At 44.9% G+C, this 18,019-nt stretch overlaps 5 protein-coding genes and 1 non-coding gene across 6 annotated transcripts; 5 read left to right on the top strand and 1 right to left on the bottom strand.

Moving 5' to 3' along the window:
* The first annotated feature begins 2,819 nt into the window (after positions 1 to 2,819).
* On the top strand, positions 2,820 to 3,882 carry LOC102708992 (23.2 kDa heat shock protein-like). Its single transcript, XM_040523624.1, has one exon. It carries the CDS (start codon positions 3,030 to 3,032, stop codon positions 3,684 to 3,686), a length of 657 nt encoding a protein of 218 aa, XP_040379558.1. The 5' UTR covers positions 2,820 to 3,029; the 3' UTR covers positions 3,687 to 3,882.
* A 305-nt stretch (positions 3,883 to 4,187) lies between these two features.
* Positions 4,188 to 5,161, bottom strand: LOC102721156. The gene is made up of 2 exons (XM_006652265.3): positions 4,825 to 5,161; positions 4,188 to 4,729 (listed from the first exon to the last, which is right to left on the bottom strand). Exons 1-2 carry the CDS (start codon positions 5,034 to 5,036, stop codon positions 4,522 to 4,524), a joined length of 420 nt encoding a protein of 139 aa, XP_006652328.2. The 5' UTR covers positions 5,037 to 5,161; the 3' UTR covers positions 4,188 to 4,521.
* A 2,438-nt stretch (positions 5,162 to 7,599) lies between these two features.
* On the top strand, positions 7,600 to 8,465 carry LOC102709274. Its single transcript, XM_040523680.1, has one exon. It carries the CDS (start codon positions 7,632 to 7,634, stop codon positions 8,220 to 8,222), a length of 591 nt encoding a protein of 196 aa, XP_040379614.1. The 5' UTR covers positions 7,600 to 7,631; the 3' UTR covers positions 8,223 to 8,465.
* A 1,066-nt stretch (positions 8,466 to 9,531) lies between these two features.
* On the top strand, positions 9,532 to 12,465 carry LOC102721441 (kinetochore protein SPC24 homolog). Its single transcript, XM_006652266.2, has 5 exons — positions 9,532 to 9,953; positions 10,910 to 11,051; positions 11,141 to 11,242; positions 11,694 to 11,767; positions 11,953 to 12,465. The coding sequence occupies exons 1-5, from the start codon at positions 9,773 to 9,775 to the stop codon at positions 12,054 to 12,056; spliced, it is 603 nt and encodes a 200-aa protein (XP_006652329.1). The 5' UTR covers positions 9,532 to 9,772; the 3' UTR covers positions 12,057 to 12,465.
* A 638-nt stretch (positions 12,466 to 13,103) lies between these two features.
* TRNAA-CGC lies at positions 13,104 to 13,176 on the top strand. The gene has a single exon. It is a non-coding gene; the product is annotated as a tRNA-Ala (tRNA).
* A 1,854-nt stretch (positions 13,177 to 15,030) lies between these two features.
* On the top strand, positions 15,031 to 17,399 carry LOC102721726 (trihelix transcription factor ASIL2-like). The gene has a single exon (XM_006652267.3). The coding sequence runs from the start codon at positions 15,456 to 15,458 to the stop codon at positions 16,677 to 16,679; it is 1,224 nt and encodes a 407-aa protein (XP_006652330.2). The 5' UTR covers positions 15,031 to 15,455; the 3' UTR covers positions 16,680 to 17,399.
* Positions 17,400 to 18,019: the final 620 nt, after the last annotated feature.

Genomic DNA, 18,019 nt, shown 5'->3' on the forward strand with positions numbered 1-18,019 from the left:
CTTTGGTCTGTATATGGAAAGTACTATGAACACAGGCATGCATACTCCCTCTGAATGGCATACAGGAAAACCAACTTGCCAACATTGCATCTCAACCCTAAGGGCAACTGCGTCATTTTAATCAACCCGTTACCTACTGTTAGCACTAAAAACAGATAGAATGGCATGGAGGGCGTAATAAAGTTCGACGATGGCACAGAGGGAGAACCGAACTTTTTAGTGGCACAGAGGTCGACACCATCTTTTTTAATGGCACACAGATAAAAACCTCCTGATTTTAGCTTCCATGCAAAGCAAGTTAGCTACATCTAAAATTCTACTCCGTCCACCCAAAATATAACAACTTCTAATATTTACTCTCCCCATAAAAAAAACTTTATTTTTAACACTCCTTATATATACCTAAACAAGGCTACAAATTAAAATGGTCTTCGCTTTTGAAACCACGATGCATTTATCTCTTACGTTTTCAATTCCAATACATTTATCTCTTACTTTACCAAACTCTAATATAATTATTTCTCAAAAATAAAGTTTTTTTTGGGGATAAAGAGGGTGAGCTAAAAATGAAGTCTTTTAATAACGTAGTAAAATTGATCCTAATATAAAACATCTATAAATGCGTTCTCTTTTCAACTAATCAAGAACTATCTCTATTTAAGTTTAATATTTTTTTAAAAACTTATGCCTAGTTCTAAAACTTATGTATTGTCACGTCTAAATTCATCAATTGATGAATATATATAATTTATATATATGTCTAGATTTATTAGCATCCATATGAATCTAGGTAGACTAGAAAGTCTCGTTATGAAATGAAGGGAGTATTTTGGAACGGACGGAGTACTCTCTCTTCCATGCGCAAAGCAGACTAGGTTCTTAGTTATAATGCATTCAACCCTTCACTGCATTGCATATTCAGTGATTGAAACTCTGAAAGATATCCAAGGGCAGATCAATGATGTTATATGCCAGAGAGAGAGAGAACTTTTTTATTTTTTAAACCTTTTTAATAAATAATTTTATCACCGCAGGAACCTTTTGGCCACAACATTGTTGGTGGCGTGACAAAATAACGCTGCCGCGCAGTGTGGTTGGCGTGGCAGGCTTGTCACGCCAGTGTCAATGGCGTGGCGAGATAATATTGTCACGCCACTGACAATGACATGGCTGTCACGCCAAAAACTCTGCGTGACAGCGTTGTTTTGACACGCCAAATGTTGGTAACGTGGTCAAAAAGTTTATCCGGTGAAAATATTTTATCATGAGATTTAGTAATAAAATTATTTATTAAAAATGTTTAAAAATAAAAAAATCAAGAGAGGAACATACGCAGACGAGTAATTATAAAACGAAAATGGAATGAATGGGGCAAATACAAGAGCATCGCCCACAAAAAGGGATAAGAAAAGAGAAGATTATCCCTCTTCCCCCCTGGAGTCTTTCTTGAGCATTTCCCATTTGTTATGACCTGGTATATCGATCGAATTGCGTTAAGATGTGTCAAGACGCGTCACCCACACAATCAACACTGATCGTATCATCATCATCATTAACCTAATTATGGGCCACTGTACGTTTTCGTATTTCTTAACTCAGGATATGGCCGTGCATTATGTTTGCTCCTCTCCTTGTACGCAGAGCGCACTTTGAGAAAAAAAAAAAAGCATATAGAATTTCTCTTCCCAGATTGGTCACTCCGGTTTGTTCTTGCGATTCGGGCCGAGGGATCAACACCTGATTCTTCGCTTTTCCTTTCAGTGTGCACGTATAGAATTCACAGCTCCAATGCAATTTGGTTTGGAGGAAGACGAGGAAGAAACGTCCCGTGTCGGTTTGCCGATTATTGCTAATACACCAAACGATGTATTACTGGTAGCGCTAACAAATATAGTTCTACTACATAGTCCATGATGCCTCGATAATCTGATATACTTCCTCCGTCCTATGAAAAAAAAAATTTCTAGATAAATATGAACATAGCTTTCTCCATCCATCTATAGAAATATGTTCTTTTAGACCGAGGGAGTAAACAACAAACATAGCGATATAGTACTAACCAGAGTTTAAATGTCACAATAATTGGCCATGTCGCTAGAGCACGATAATGACATGGTTTGGTCAGTAAATTTCACGATAATTCAATAATTATGAAAAAGAGAACTGAAATAAAAACAAAAACAGTCATGATGATATATCACGATAATAGTCACACATATCACAATAATCGTGACGACGTGACATCATGCTTAAAAAAAACTATGATTATCGATAACGTGAAAACCACCACGATTATAGGTTGCGATTATCATTTTCACCAAAACCACGGTGACTGTCACTACTTACCATGCGATAATCGCTCCCTACCTCACGGTTTGACCCTAAACCATAACGATTTTATTTAAAAATTTGAATTCAAATCCGGGTGACTTTCACACCATTATCATCGACAATGGCGGTATTGCTGGGACGTGGTTTCAGCTCATAAAGCGAAAGTGAAACCCTGATACTAGCTACCAAGCACAACCACCAACTAATATATCTATCTAATGGTGATGGTCGATTGGTCGGTCGGCAGAACAGGCACAATCACCCGTGACCTGTCTCTCAACAAGACAGCAATCGACATGCCCAATCCATTGGGCATACTTAGGCCTATTCCGCCGTCGAAGCGAAGCCCAGAAAGAAAATTCAAGCCTTTCAAGCTAGGGCACAGGCCCAGTAGCAATGTGGCCAATGAAGGCCCGGCCCGGCCCAGCCTGGATCCTTCGGGAAATCTCTCACGCCGTCCGTCGAGTCCTCCCCGGCGGCCGAGAAGACGCCCGAATCCTCTCGACCGCGCTCGTCGACGAACCTTCTCGCTCGCCACCGCCACCGCCACCGACCTCGCCGCCTCCTATAAACTCGCCCTCCACCTCGCCGTCGCGTCTCGCCCAACGAACAAGTCGCAGAGCGCGCGAGGCACGACGAGAACGAACGCACACACGCTTAAAGAATTTCGCTGCGTCTGAGCTCTTGAGCTGTCGGAGATGGCGTCGAGGAGAGCTGCAACGGCGGGGGCGGCGGCGGCAATGCTGGCCTGCATTGCCTTGGCGGCGACCACGGCGGGCGCCGCGCTGCTCCCGTGGTTCGGCGGCGGCCGTGGCGGCGCGCGGGACGAGGCGGCGGCGCTGTCGGAGGCGGTGCTCCTGGCCGCCGACCCGTTCCGGATCCTGGAGCACGTGCCCCTCGGGTTCGACCGCGACGACGTCGCGATGCTGTCCATGGCCCGCGTCGACTGGCGCGAGACCGGCGACGCGCACGAGATCGTCGTCGACGTCCCCGGGATGAGGAAGGAGGACCTGCGGGTGGAGGTGGAGGAGAACCGGGTGCTGCGCGTCAGCGGCGAGCGGCGGCGCGAGGAGGAGCGGAAGGGCGACCACTGGCACCGCGAGGAGCGGTCCTACGGCAGGTTCTGGCGCCAGCTCCGCCTCCCCGACAACGCCGACCTCGACTCCATCGCCGCCACCCTCGACAACGGCGTGCTCACCGTGCGCTTCCGGAAGCTGGCGCCCGACCAGATCAAGGGCCCGCGCGTCGTCGGCATCGCCGGGGGCGGCGACGACGACGACGGTGCCAAGAAGAGCATCGGCGCCGGCGCCGGCGGCGAGGGGCAGCACCAGCAGGCCAAGAAGGTGGAGCTCTGAACAACCGGTGAACTTTGTAAAGTGACAAACCATATGAGTGTCGTGGACTCACACATTCACACGCTTCAGTTTGATCGATGTGCAGATGTTAACTGAGGAATAAGAAGCTTCAGTTTGCCTTCTTTGGTGCGTGTAAAAATTGGCTGTTTGTGATCTTGTTTCTATGATCTACATTTTGCTCTAAAAGTGGTGCCAAGATGAATCTAAGAGAAAATTAGAGCACGAGCAAAAATCGTCCACTAACATCAATCCCCAGCGCATCAAAGACCCACTGCATGCTTATCAACAAGAAATCAGCATACACCATCTTCTTCTAAAAGACACTAACAATATAGCAGTCAAATCGAGAGCTTGCTCTGATGATGTGTGTGAAGAAACTTGCGAAAAAAAAAACCATAAGATCTCTTATGGGCCGACATGCAAAATGAACGACACGCACACGGATAATTAATTTGTAGTTTTGGTGGAAATCATTCCTCTTAAAACTCTGACCCTAATTCCCAAGGTGGTAAAACAAGTGACCCCAAAATGGGAGAGGAAGTGCCAGTTCTCTGGCAGCAGCAATGCTATTGTTATGAGGCTCCAAACACTCCCATTTACTTGATGAGTTGATGGAAATGCAAAATGAGCCTTCATTCACCAAATAGGTTACATACATTCCAAAATGTCTACTAATGTCATTATATGTGCGGTATAGATGTTGAGCAGATCATCTAGCTGAGGGTGATTTTGATGGCTACCAGCTATAAATGAAGTTTAAGCTGGTTAATTTACAATTTTCTTCAGCTCAAAACAATTTACAATTTACAATTTTCTTTAGCCTTCAAACCCGAGACTACTCGAACTTGTAGTGCTTGTCGACGGCCTCGGCGACGTCCCAGGTGCAGCTCATGCCCTTGGGGAACACCACCAGGTCCCCAGCCGCGATCTCCACGAAATCCTCGCCGGCGCCGTCGGGGTACACCTTCACCTTCCCCTGCAGCAGGTAGCACGTCTCCTTGGCCGAGTAGGTCCACGGGAACTTGCTCTTCTCGCACCCCCACCTGCACGCCCGCGCCGCCCAAGGGAATCAGGCGGGATCGGAGTTCACATCACATCGCTCCTTTTGATGATTGATCGATCAATGATCGATGCTTACTTGGGCCACTGGCGGACGCCGAGCTCGGAGAGGCGGGACTCGGGCGGGTTGCGCTCCACGCGGACGCCGAGCTTCTCCGTCGCCATCGCCTCCGACGCCGACGCCCGCACCGCCGCCGCGAGCCGCCTCGCTCCCCTCGCCGGGGTTGCGCAGGAGGCGGTGGTGTGGAGACGACGCGCCGAGAAGGCAGTAGACACCATTGGGCTCGCCATCGTGAGGATGGGGGGTCGGTGGGTGGTCGCGGGAGCCTGCTGCTCTCTGGGCCTTTCCGCCGCTGAGGCAACCGGAAGCGTCTCGAGCGGCTGGATTTCGTGGCCCAGAATTTTTGCTTCCGCCGGATGAGAAAAGGTGGAGGAAGAAGGAAAAAATGAGGCCCGCTTGTTTCTTATCCTCTCTTGGCGTGCGCTGCGCCGTCCATTCTTGCGATGAGCGGTGGGGGGATGGAGGAGGCGGGTGCGCATGGTTTGGTTCGTTCTGTTTATGTCGTTCTTTTGGGTTTGGTTTCGTATATGTTTAGGCCCAGCCCAACGGCTGTCTGAAAAATTTTATCTCATATTTTCATTTTTACTTATAGTTATAAATCAAAATTTGAATTTTTAATCTGACATACGGAGGTGATTTTGAGGGTTTTTTACCAAAATTTATTTTTCACCATTGACTTTTAGATCGCTAAGGATAGGTACATAAAATTTTATTCATAAATCATATTTTGTTTGTAAATATGTCATTTATTTTTTTATGAAAACCCAAACAATTACCCTTACGGGCCTTACCATCTCCTCTCGACCTATACTCGCTCGTTTTCCCACACACATTTTTAACAACTAAATGATATGTTTTTTTAAAAAAAATTATAAAAAAGTTGCTTTAGAAAATCATACCAATCCATTTGTCAAAAATTTTATAAATTAATTAATCATATACTAATCTAATGCTATTTTTTTAGGCCGGTTACTAACACAAACAAAGAACACTGCCCTAGTATGGCCTGAGTTTGTAGGTTGTTTCGCTGAAATTAGTACTCCCTCTATGGCCCCGTCGGCAATAGGGGTCGGTAAGTTAACTTACCTGGCACCAGATTAGTACATGATTAATTAATTATTAATTATTAGAAAAATATAAAATAGATTAATATGATTTTTAAAATAACTTTTCTATAAAAATTTTTTATAAAAATACACTGTTAACAGTTTAGGAAGCGTGCGTGCGGAAAACGAGAGATGTAAGTTAACTAATGGACAGGGGCGAATGCAGCCTATATGTAAATATGTGTTGTTGTTTGATCATTCGTTTTTATTTTCAAACCTTTGTATAAATCTTAGAAATATAAGTTATCATTATAGTCATTAATTCAATCATAATAAATGAATAATAATTATATCTTTTTAATACGACAAATGATCAAAATATGTGCCAAAAATCAACCACGTTATCTATTAAAATATATATGGAGGGTGTCTAAGAGAAACTATTTATTGACAATTTAAAAAATATTTTTGGGTGTAATTTTTATACGTGTTATACGATGAAAAAAATCAATATCAACTTGAAGTTTAAGTTTTAAAATTAAAATTTTGATTTTTTTATATATAAGCATAAGCAAAAAGATTTCCGTGCTTGCTGCTTCAGCTATAGCGGTTGTGGCTGGATTGCCGCTGTTTTCTAGCGGGATAAATCATCTGGTTTTATCGGGTATTCCTGGCTTGAATTGGAACTTGTGGGGTTTATTCCCATTTTTTCCTAGTCGGACATGAGAGGAGGCCCTACTCACGCACAGCATGAAGCAGCGGGTTGCGGCAAGGAACAAACGAGCAGTAAGCATAAGAGCAGGTACAGTAGACGATAAGCGCATATTTTTAGGCCATAAGAGAGCAGAGAAAAGAGCAGCGGAATTTATTTATAGTCAGTTGTATCACGAACTCTAAAACATATGTGTATAACAGGTAGAGCCGAATATTAATTGTGTAGTATATAGCTATTATATGAATTGACTATTAAATTGGCCGTAGACAATTCATATATAACAGTTGGCTATACTATTGAACTTACTCTAATAGATTAATAGGTGATTGTAGCATAGAACCGTTTAAAGGGTTACTGGACAACTCAAGCCGAATAGCTCGAGCAGAGATGGCTTTCGATATATAGTGGCCAAAAGAATTGGTACAGGAAATATAACGAGATTGAACTCTATTTATTTATTTGACTATATGTCATCGACTTCTACTGCATAAGCTATAAGCTATAGGTCAGAGGAGTAATGACCCCAAAGCAATTTTCATAGGTTTATCTGTTGGTTGGTTGGAGAAAAATCCTAATCACATATAAATGAGAAATAATTTATGAATATATATATATATATGATATTGGTAATTTAAAAGCCAATGTAAAAATAATTATTATAAAAAATCTTAAAATGAATTTAAAAATTTAAATTTTAGTTTACGAGTACAAAGACAGTGTTAATGTCTGTTCCGATGCATCGATTCTCTTGCTTAGACGATGTCCTACGTAAGCCCGAGTTTTCCTCGTACCATTCGTTGACTACATTTGATCTCGCAGATATGGCAAGCTATTAATACAATTGATTACCGAAGATACATAATAGGAAGAATGATCCATTTCCGTGGCACAAGCAGCTTGAATGAATAGTGACATCCAAAATAATAATAATAATAAATATATTCGCGCATTTATTAGGCGGAAAAAAACGCTCCCCACCCCAAAAAAGAATCTACATAAACCCATAATAAGCCCCCAAGAGCACACAAGCCAGACAAGAAAAAAAAAAGGAATTGAGACAACCAATGCGAGCAGCAAGAGCTCAAGCAATGGCAGCGAGGTTCGTCTTCTCCCTCCTCGTCGTCGTCGTCGTGGCGGGGTGCTCCCACGCGGCGCTCGCCTCCTCTTCCGTGGTGGAGGCGACCTGCACGAAGGCGACGGCGAGCGGCAACCGCAGGGACCTGGCCCCGTTCTGCGTGGCGGCCCTGCAGGCCGCGCCGGGGAGCGGCCGCGCCGACGCGCGCGGGCTGGCCGTGATCGCCACCAACCTGACGCTGGCGAACTACACGGCGGCGTACGCGACCATCAAGGCGCTGCAGCGGCGCGGCGGCTGGTCGGAGCGCGAGCAGGCCGCGCTCGCCACGTGCCGGCAGCTGTACGTCGAGGCGCTCAACGTCGTGCACAGCGCCATCCACGCGCTGAACGCGTCCCAGACGAAGGCGTACGTGGCGGACATGGGCGTCGTCCAGAGCGCCGCCACCGGCTGCGACGACGCGTTCCGCGGCGACCGCCGGCGTGTAGGGAAGAGCGCCGCCGCCGAGTCGCCGCTGCGCAAGGTGGACGACGACGCCATCAACCTGACCACCATCGCCACGCTGATCGTCATCATCCTGTAACCGATCCGCTTTAGACTCAAGAATGAACAAGAATTCATCGAAATTTAGCGTGCGAAGAGGGATGGCTGATCCCTGCCGTTAATTTCTGAAACCTGAGGAACGAGTCGAACACCACACGTCCACACCTGGTTGATCTTGATGCGATGTAGCGCGCGTGGTGTCGTTCACGAGTGCACGCAACACGGGCAATTGGGTCGATCGAGTGCTGCGTTTTTTTTGCGGGAGATCTTGTCATCTTCTGGCGGCAATTTGCGCTCGCCATCCGGCGGACGCTTCGCTGACAGGAACCACCGGAACGAGAAGCTTTTGGCAGGCAGGTCACGTGCGGTCAGTAACCGGCGGAACAGCATCAACCATGATGAGCCGCGTTCGGCGAGCACCCACTGGTTATTTTTTATCTTCTCGTGTTTTTCGTGTTTTCTAAACGGATAAATAGTATATTTTTTATGAATATTTTTTAAAAAGTTATTTTAAAAATTATATTAATATATTTTATATATTTTTTAATAATTAATTAATCATGAACTAATCTATTATTACGCCTTTTTTACCGGATAACAAAGCCACCCCGTTCCTCCTACTGAACAGGTTATATTCGTAAAAAAATGATTTGTAAATAAACTTCTATATACATGTTCTTTATGATCTAAAAATCATAACTGAAAAAGATATGCTGAAAAAACCGATAAAATCAATAATGGTCGGGAGAAGGAAGGGCGGGAGAGAGGAAAGTGGACGCCGGTCCCACTGGCAAGGGTAGAGTGGTGAGAGAGAAGGAAGGTAGCAACCTCAGGCTGGAGAAAGGGAAAAAGAAAGAGATGAGAGGGTGGGAGAGGGAAAGTGGGTGCCGGTTCCACTGCCAAGGTTCGATGGTAGGAGGCATGGTGCTATGCCACAACGTCAACAGATATGACGCCGACCCCCTCCGCGCCATGTTGGCGCCAACTCAGTCGAAGACAACCCCGATCAACTAGGTCTCTGTGCCAGATGACCTAGCACAGTGATGTATAAGTTAGGCGTCATCTTAAGTGGCGCGAGGTTTGGATCCATTTCTGAAATATGTTTTGAAAGGGGTAATTTATAAAATTTGTTTGCTAAAAGGGCTAATTGTGCAAAATTCAGAAATCGCCATCCCTGTACCGACGTAACATGTGCGGCCAAGATTGAGTATCCGTTGATCGATGGAGGTTGCTTTCCCAGTAGGCCCATGGGTTAATCACGTTTCACGAACTTTCTGTAACTGACAGGTGGGCCCGGCCTGCGTAATAACTAGGTGTAGCGCAGTCAAGGCAGGAGCGGAGTGTGTGACCCGAGCCGAGCCGCCGATTCAAATTCCGTGCGCAATCCGCGGCCAGCCACACCGGTACGCCGGCGAGCTGACGGCGAAGGGAGGGAAGCAAGCCGACGGTGACCACCGCCCTTCGCCTCGGCCTCTGAAACCCCTGTGTGTGTGTGTGTGTGCGCTGCTCTCTCTCTCTCTCCCCCCACTAGCCTGCGGCGGCGGGAGCGGTGGCGGGTTTTTTAATTTTTAGGGTTCTGGACGGCGACCGATGGCGGCGGAGGCGGGCATGCGCGTGGACGTCGCGAACCTCCTCGCTCTCGGGGGTGACCTCGTGGGCGTGCTCGGCGAGAGCAAGGACGGCGAGGCCCTCGCGCAGGCCTGCGCCGGCGCGCGGATGCTGCGGTCCGCCTGCCGCTCCGAGTCCGGCGACCTCGAGGTCCAACTGAAAAGTAAGGTTTCCCTTACCCTCATGAGATATCGTTTCCGTTTCGTGCTCTGCGACTTATTGGTTGCTCTTGTTCGGTGCAAAATAAGTAGGGAAATGTACTCAAAACCACTGTTCATTCGGGGGAAAATCTCACTGTTAATCACCTCGAGAAAAATCACTATTAATCGGGACCATTCACGTTTAGGCTATGAATAAGGTCCTTTTGCAACAAAATAAATGCATCACCAGTTTCATTTTACTTCAAAATTTAAAGTTAGTCATAAGTGAGACTAAAATTCCAACACTTGCATACAATAAATTGATTTAATGAACACCTTTGAAGGTAGAGTCGTCCCATAGGCTGATACTAAAGTTAACTAGAGATGATGTTCTAAATTAATTACCTGGATGTTCCCTAACCATATGACAGCGGTACTGAGCTTTCTATTTCCAATCAGGTTCTTTTGATTGAATATTATTCTTTCTTTAGTAGTAAACTATATTCTGCTATTATTCCATAAGTGAATCATCCAAAGTTCAAAATTTCATCAGTAGTGTATTATATGTCATTGTTTTTCCTCATTTATAGGGTCTACATAGCAAATATACCTATAGTTATGCTATGACACTGAAATAGCATGCTCACATAACATCACTAATATGGACAAACTGATGTTGGTCACTGCTCAAACCTGCTGCAGTTAGGGGTGGTAATGAGCTAACTTTTCCCCCTACAAAATTTAAGGGTTGGGTCCAAAATGGGGTGGGTTAAAATTTATAGATTTTTGAGCTAAAAATTTTAAAGGGTTAAGTAGGGTTGTGAAAGGACCAAAAGGGCCTTGACGCATTACTACCCCTGGCTGCGGTAGTTGGACTCAATGAACTCTAGTCTGTAGGGAGTAGAGACTTCATGTCTTTGAGCAGTGGATAACATAATTGCCAATTTGTCATCCAAACACTTGTTTTTTTTTCAAACAGAGTATCAAGAAAAAATAAAATCCTGCAAGGAAAAGATAGAAAAAACAAAATCCGAGACTATTGATGATGACGAACTGAACGCTCTGCAAAAAGAGATGGAAGAGGAACTCCAAGATGAGCAACGCCTTCGTGAAGATTTAAGATAAATTCTTGCTTCATAATTATATCATTTGAAAAGTTGTATTGTGGTAGTGAAGAAATTGAATTCCTAATATTGTTTTTGGTCAACACAACAGTACGTCAGGAACTTGATAACTTAGACAGCCAAAGAGCTTCTATAGAACAAAGGAAGGATGCTGTAAGGAAGAAAGAGAAAGACATGATGAAGGCACAGTAAGTGGAGACTAGTTTTCTCACTGTTGATTAAATTTTAGAACAGTCAAACTTTCATATCTTCACTAAAATTGAAAGAGTGAAAACAATTCAGATGGCAAAACATAGTAGGTTTCTTGATTATTTCCATGCCTAGCACTGTTGTTTAGTGCAACAGAAAAAATGGTAGGTTTTATGTTTGTATTGCAAGGTTCAAGTCAAAAGGGACAATTGGAGAGTCTTGCTGGAATTCGAATTTCTGATGATTCTATGGTTGTCGTATCTTCCCTCTTTGTATTATATTGTGATTGTGTCTGCATTCCTCAACTTTGAAGAACATTGAGTCTCCAGTATCATTGTGGCAAACACTGCCACAGATGCACAGAAATTGAATCAATATGTTAGTGAACATTTGTAGCATTGATTGGTTCTCCTGATTCTGAGAGACATTAACAGTCACATTTTTATGCAGAAATATGCTTTCCATGTGCGTGTCAGTGACAAAAATCATGCCAAATTTTGATGACCACGACAAGATCTCTGGATGTATCCTTTCAACATGTTACTATGTTCGCTATTACAGAAAACTGTATATTCAATCAAAACCGTATGAACCCACATCTTATTCCATTAGGTCTAGCAGTTATTTGTTAGTGCTTTCTCTTTTCACTTCATCAGCTTTGTCTTGCATGCAGCCAACAGAACTTTTGAGAGTCCTTAATTTCATTCAGATATTGTTGATAAGAGCATGAAAAAACTAGAGAGGTTCGAGTTTGACAAGATGACACCCCCTCTTGATATATGTGATAAGCTTTGGAATTGGAAGATGGTTTAAAGGTGAAGATCATGTTGCACGGAAGTGACATTGTGGAATTTGGACAATGGACATCCATCAGAATCCTTTTTTTTTGGGGGTACTCACCGTTGTATCCTGCTAAAGGACCATACGTATCAAGTTTGTGTTTCGTGCAGAGATCTACAAAGTGCAGGTCTATATTTGTCTGTAGGTTGAGATTTGAGAAGGTCAAGATCCCTTTAACTAGTCCTTGCCTGATCCTTTTAGGCTGTGTAAGTTGTGTAATACCTTTTCTTTTTAGAGGAAGTTATGTAATATTCCTATTTGACAGGCTGTTCCATCTATTATGCTAGTATTCTGGAAGTTTTTCTCATTTGCAAGTTGCAAGTTAGCAACACGATGATATTTGATTTATTGGAAAGTTGAAACAATAAAGTGTAATGCTTTGCAGTCGATTTCCATGGCACTCCTAGACGGCGAGCGCACAATTTCGGGGATGAGCTCTGCTTTTGCCCCGTCCACTTCATTACTTACTCGATCTCAAAATATTAAAAACTAGTAGTAGATATAACAGAATTTAATACGAACTGCTAAGTAAGAAGACAGAACGACTGTCTAGATTTATAATACTAGATTACATCACATTTAATATTAGGTTTTAGCAGTTATATGCTTATAACCAAAAGTTAAAATTTTAATCCTAAATTTATAGTAGATTTTTTTTTCATCGTAGCTTATATTTTAACCTTAGATTTTTTATAGCTAAAAATACGTGTATAAAAGTTGTATTTATAAATTATTTTTTATTTATAAATATATCATTTGTTTCCCCTTTATATGCCGATCGATCACCCCTGATATTTGTAGATGGATATAATAACCTTATTCTGTTATCGCAGCGGAAGCGTGGAACAGACGTGGATATGTGATCAACTCGATGGCTGTTTGCTCTCAGGGTCAGCGCAAAAAAGCATCCGGATTCACAGGTTCAGGTGTGTTGGTTACTAGTTACGTTTACGTCACCAGCAGTTAAAACATTACATGATTTGATGATAAGTAATATCGTTTTGTATTTCGTAGCGCAACGGGGACGTAGCTCATATGGTAGAGCGCTCGCTTCGCATGCGAGAGGCACGGGGTTCGATTCCCCGCGTCTCCATTTTTATTTGTTTTTCTTCAATTTTTGTAAGGTACTGTAGGGAAAAGGGGGTTTCCCGTTTGAATATGCTGGTTTTTTTTTCTTCAAATTTTGAGGGAATTAAACTGGTCCTTTTAAAAATCCTGTAAAACGTGTGAATCATATGAAGCTTCACTTGAAACAAACAAATTTCATGTACTATAGGGGAAAAAAGTTTTTCCGTTCGAAGATGCTGATTTTTATGCAAATGTTGAGGGAACTAAACTGGCCCCTTTCAAAATCATGTAAAATGTGTTAATCACATGATGCTTCACTTTGAACAAATAAATTTCTCCTGAAATCGTATAAAACCATGTGATTCAGAAGGCTTAAAATGGGTCCGCTTATCCATCCATTGCACACATACTAATCCAAGCGAAGATAACAATTGGGAGACACTGCCTGGTCCAAAAAATTAAGGACATCTATAGTTTGAATTTTGTTCAATAGTACTATAAGAACATTGACCAATCACAGTCACCCATCATTTATTTTTCTCTCTTATTAATTTCTAAATGGATCTTTGAGTCGTTTAGAAGGGTGAATAGATATTCTTGAGAGAACTTAGGAGTGGAATTAAATTACTCACCAAACCTTCCAATGAGAAAACCTAGAACCTCTAATCAGATTTCTATCTCATAGGATAGGCTAATCAAAAATTTCAATCCTTATGGCCAGAACTTGCGATCCCTGGATTCAGTCCATCAAAATGAATGCCACCAAGGCAACTTTCACACACCAAGGAAGAGCCAACACAAGTCAATAACGGTGTACAGGTAGAAACATGAACCAAATAAGAATATTACAAAAGATAGTGTAAGAGAGACGGAGAGTGGGACAAAAGATTTTTCACCGAATAACTATAATACATAAAACTAGATATGGAGCATCTCCAACATTACCTAGATTTTGACTCTCAATAATCTTTAATCGACACATACCAAAAGAAATGGGGCCCAAAAATCACCTTCTCCTTCAACAATACCTATATTTTTGGTCCCAAATACTTTGAATCATGCCACATCATCCGAAGGTGGTTCCACTTTTTACATGGATGTTTGACGTTTCTCCGGTGATTTTGACTAGATCGGAAACGCAAGGAGTTGCCGAAAATATGGCCCGGATTAGTATCCTTACTAGGTGTGTCCAAAAAATAGGATTATATTTGGGTGTTTGTTGGAGACTTGTTTTAGACTTTGCTTAAGGGAACCTGCTTAGGATGCTCTTGAAGATGCTAGTAAAAGGTAGAACCCTTATGTCCAAAGTAGAAAGAAATACCAAATACTATAAGAAATAAAATAATATATATTATGTTATTATGCACGTAATATATACCGGTACCGGTTGATACCGGAGTGTCTTGTTCTCGGAACCAAAATGAAATGAAATCGGCATCCTTAAAAGCAACCGTGTTAGCATAGACATGTTACTAATCCAAGGAACTTTGCTATACATACGATGTCTTTTTACGATGGATGTATGATCAAACGGCATATGAAAGTTCTAGCTGCATGCATGCACTCCACAGGAAAAAGCTCACGCCGTATGTCCCCTGCTATTTGATCGACCATCGTACGTATAGTATTTTCTCTAATCCAAGGAAGGCTTTTTTTTTCCTAAGCAAGAAAATCTCATGAACCATAACTATTTTTGGTATAAAATGAACCCACCCATTAAACATTAAATTAGAGCAGTTAAACTGCTCCCAAGCTGCATCAGGAATGAGTTTTGGCGCCTTTGCATGGCCCTGGAACTGAGAGAAACCATCACGTATATATAATATAGTTAGTTGTATCCTCCTCGCTCTGCCGCTCTGCCTGTACTCCCTATTGTAGAGAGAGAGAGAGGAGAGGGGGAGGGATTCCAAGTATGAAGGGTGCACGGTGCCTCGCTGTCGTAACCACCACCATGGTTGGGAGGGGGAGGGGGAGGGGGAAACCGGTCTTCCTGGCTGCCGGCCGGCCGGCCGGCCGTTTCCTCAGATCCGATCCCGACCTGACCTGACCTAACCCGCCCGCCCGCCGGCCCATCCACCCCCGCACCGGCCTGGCCCAAGTCAACCCCCCCGCCCCGCCGGGTCGCGACCGGATCGCCTCAAACCACGACACCGCCGGCACCGCCGCACCACCACCACCACCGAACCCCCAAACCAGATCGGGCGACTCCTCCTCCCCCGATCCCCTCCTCCCTTTGGCCCCCCTCCTCCTCCTCCTCCTCAGATCCCCGATTCCGGCGGCGAGGCGGAAGGATCTGCTGCTGTGATGGACGACGAAGACGCCTCATCGCCGTCGCCGTCGCCGTCCTCCTCGCCGCTCCCGGCGGCGGCCGCGCTCCCCGTCGCCGACCCGGTCACGGTCGCGGCCGGGCCGCCGTCGGCGGGGCTCCTCGCGCTGGCGCTGCCGATCCAGAAGCACGCGGCCTCCCACAACCCCGGCGGCGGGGGCGGGGGTGGGGGGAGGGAGGACGCGTGGAGCGAGGGCGCCACGGGGGCCCTCATCGAGGCCTGGGGGGAGCGGTTCGTGGCGCTCGGCCGGGGTAGCCTCCGCCACCCGCAGTGGCAGGAGGTCGCCGACGCCGTCTCCTCCCGGGAGGGGTACTCCAAGGCGCCCAAGTCCGACGTGCAGTGCAAGAACCGCATCGACACGCTCAAGAAGAAGTACAAGATCGAGAGGGCCAAACCGGTCTCGTCGTGGCAGTTCTTCGGCCGCCTCGACGAGCTCCTCGCCCCCACGTTCAACCAGAAGCCCGGCGGCAATGGCGGCGCCAACCTGAACGGCCGCAACGCGGTGCCGGCGGCGCTGCGCGGGGGGTTCCCGCAGCGCAGCCGCACGCCGCTGATGCCAGCCCCGTTGGCGGCCGCAGCCAAGCGAAGGGCGCCGTCCCTGGAGCCGTCGCTGTCGTCCGATTCGTCCGACGGGTTCCCTCCGGAGCGCGACCCGCCGCTCCCGCCGCCGAACGGTAAGAGGAGCAGGCCAGACGAGGGGCGAGGGGACGGCAGCGGCAGCAGCAGCGGCGAGCGCGCGCAGGGGCTACGGGAGCTCGCGCAGGCCATACGGCGGTTCGGCGAGGCGTACGAGCGCGTGGAGACGGCGAAGCTGGAGCAAGCCGCCGAGATGGAGCGCCGGCGCCTCGACTTCGCCAGCGAGCTGGAGTCGCAGCGCGTGCAGTTCTTCCTCAACACGCAGATGGAGCTCTCGCAGGTGAAAAACCTCTCCTCCTCTCCCGCCAACGCCGTCGCGCCGCCCGGTGCCACCACCACCGGTGGCACCTCTAGAAGGATGGCATCGGTTAACGATGCCGGCGCCAGCGGCAATTACCACCGCCGGTACCGCGTCAGCGAGAGTGGCCGGCACCGCCATCCGCCGCCGCGCCCGCACTATCAGTACCATGAGAATAACGTCGCCGCTGCTGCTGCAACAGCAGCCGCCAGCGACGGCGAACAGAGCGATGAGGAGGACGAGGACGAAGAAGAGGAGATCCAGTGATGGCACTCCAAATTTGTGCTGCCATTTTGCCTTAAAAGAAAAAAAAATGCATTGCATTGCTGCATTTTAGTTTATATTGGATGCAAGAAGAAATGTTGGCTAGGGAGTAGTGTTAAATTGATTGTCAAATTAAGCATTACTATAGTAGATACTAGTTATGATATGTTACCTCCCTGTACCATTCATCAGTCACCTTGTTGTTTATTTATCTGTAATGAACATCCAATGTGATCTCATTTGTGCCAAAAATGGTGGGAGATCATTGCCAAATTGCAGGGGTGTTTGTTCATTTTGAAAGAGATCATTGCAGGGGTGCTTGTTCATTTGGGGAGGATGTGTTGAGCATCTTTGTACTTGTAGCTTTATTACTGTACATCTGAAATGCTCATAAGAGTTGATTCGAGTGATTCATGTTAGGGGAAGACAGATGGTATCATACTTTTGCTTTTATAGAGTGACATCCAAGACTGTAGTTAAAATGTTTGCAGGAGTATGTTGTTTCAGGTGATGCTGGAGTATGTTGTTTTTGTGCCTTGATGCTGGCTATGTGCAGAATCCAGATGATGTAGACATGTAGTGGATGCTAGGCACACGTGTTGTGTAAATGGGTGCAATCAATCGCAAAAGTGCAGGAAAAGAACCTGCTGTTTTTGCAGACTGCAGATGGTTCTGACAATGTCGGTTATTTATTATTGGAAGAGAAAACTCCATGATTTTATTCTTGAGATGGGATTCCTATGTACTTACTCTACTAGTACAACGTACGCAAACTTTTGATTCTTTGGTCAGCGGTTGATCATCATCTTATTTAAGATATTATTTAAGATGGTATCTTGACAAAATTTTTGAAAGAAATGTCACGTCAAATATTTAATTGGATGTCAAAAGGAGTTTTCGGACATGAATGAAAAACGAATTTCACGGCTAGCCTAGAAACTGCGAGATGAATCTTTTGAGCCTAATTAATCCGTCATTAGCACATGTTGGTTACTATAGCACTTATGACTAATCATGGGCTAATTAGGCTCAAAAGATTATCTCAAGATTTCTTTCATAACTGTGCAATTAGTTTTTTTTCATCTATGTTTAATGCTTTATTTAGGTATCCAAAAATTCGATGTGATGTTTTTAGAGAAAAAATTGGAAACTAAACAAGGCCTAAGTTTTTTTAAAACAATTAGTTACACAAAAAAAATATTATTTATATCTTATTATATAATAAAAATAAAAATAGTAATCGTAAAAAGTTTAAATAAGACAGAACATCAGACGTTACAGATGAAGTATGTGCAACGCACTGCACTTGTAACGTTATGTGTAACTGTTGTAACGTTATGTGA

Source organism: Oryza brachyantha, chromosome 4 (assembly GCF_000231095.2).
Source record: "Oryza brachyantha chromosome 4, ObraRS2, whole genome shotgun sequence".
Classification (NCBI taxonomy): Eukaryota; Viridiplantae; Streptophyta; class Magnoliopsida; order Poales; family Poaceae; genus Oryza; species Oryza brachyantha.

Coding starts and splice junctions, on each gene's coding strand:
- LOC102721441 (XM_006652266.2), top strand. CDS start 9,773: ATGGCGGCGGAGGCGGGCATGCGCGTGGACGTCGCGAACCTCCTCGCT. Junction 9,954..10,909: donor CCTCGAGGTCCAACTGAAAA/GTAAGGTTTCCC, acceptor TTTTTCAAACAG/AGTATCAAGAAAAAATAAAA. Junction 11,243..11,693: donor AAAGACATGATGAAGGCACA/GTAAGTGGAGAC, acceptor ATTTTTATGCAG/AAATATGCTTTCCATGTGCG.
- LOC102721726 (XM_006652267.3), top strand. CDS start 15,456: ATGGACGACGAAGACGCCTCATCGCCGTCGCCGTCGCCGTCCTCCTCG.
- LOC102709274 (XM_040523680.1), top strand. CDS start 7,632: ATGCGAGCAGCAAGAGCTCAAGCAATGGCAGCGAGGTTCGTCTTCTCC.
- LOC102721156 (XM_006652265.3), bottom strand. CDS start 5,036: ATGGCGAGCCCAATGGTGTCTACTGCCTTCTCGGCGCGTCGTCTCCAC. Junction 4,730..4,824: donor GGCGTCCGCCAGTGGCCCAA/GTAAGCATCGAT, acceptor GCGGGCGTGCAG/GTGGGGGTGCGAGAAGAGCA.
- LOC102708992 (XM_040523624.1), top strand. CDS start 3,030: ATGGCGTCGAGGAGAGCTGCAACGGCGGGGGCGGCGGCGGCAATGCTG.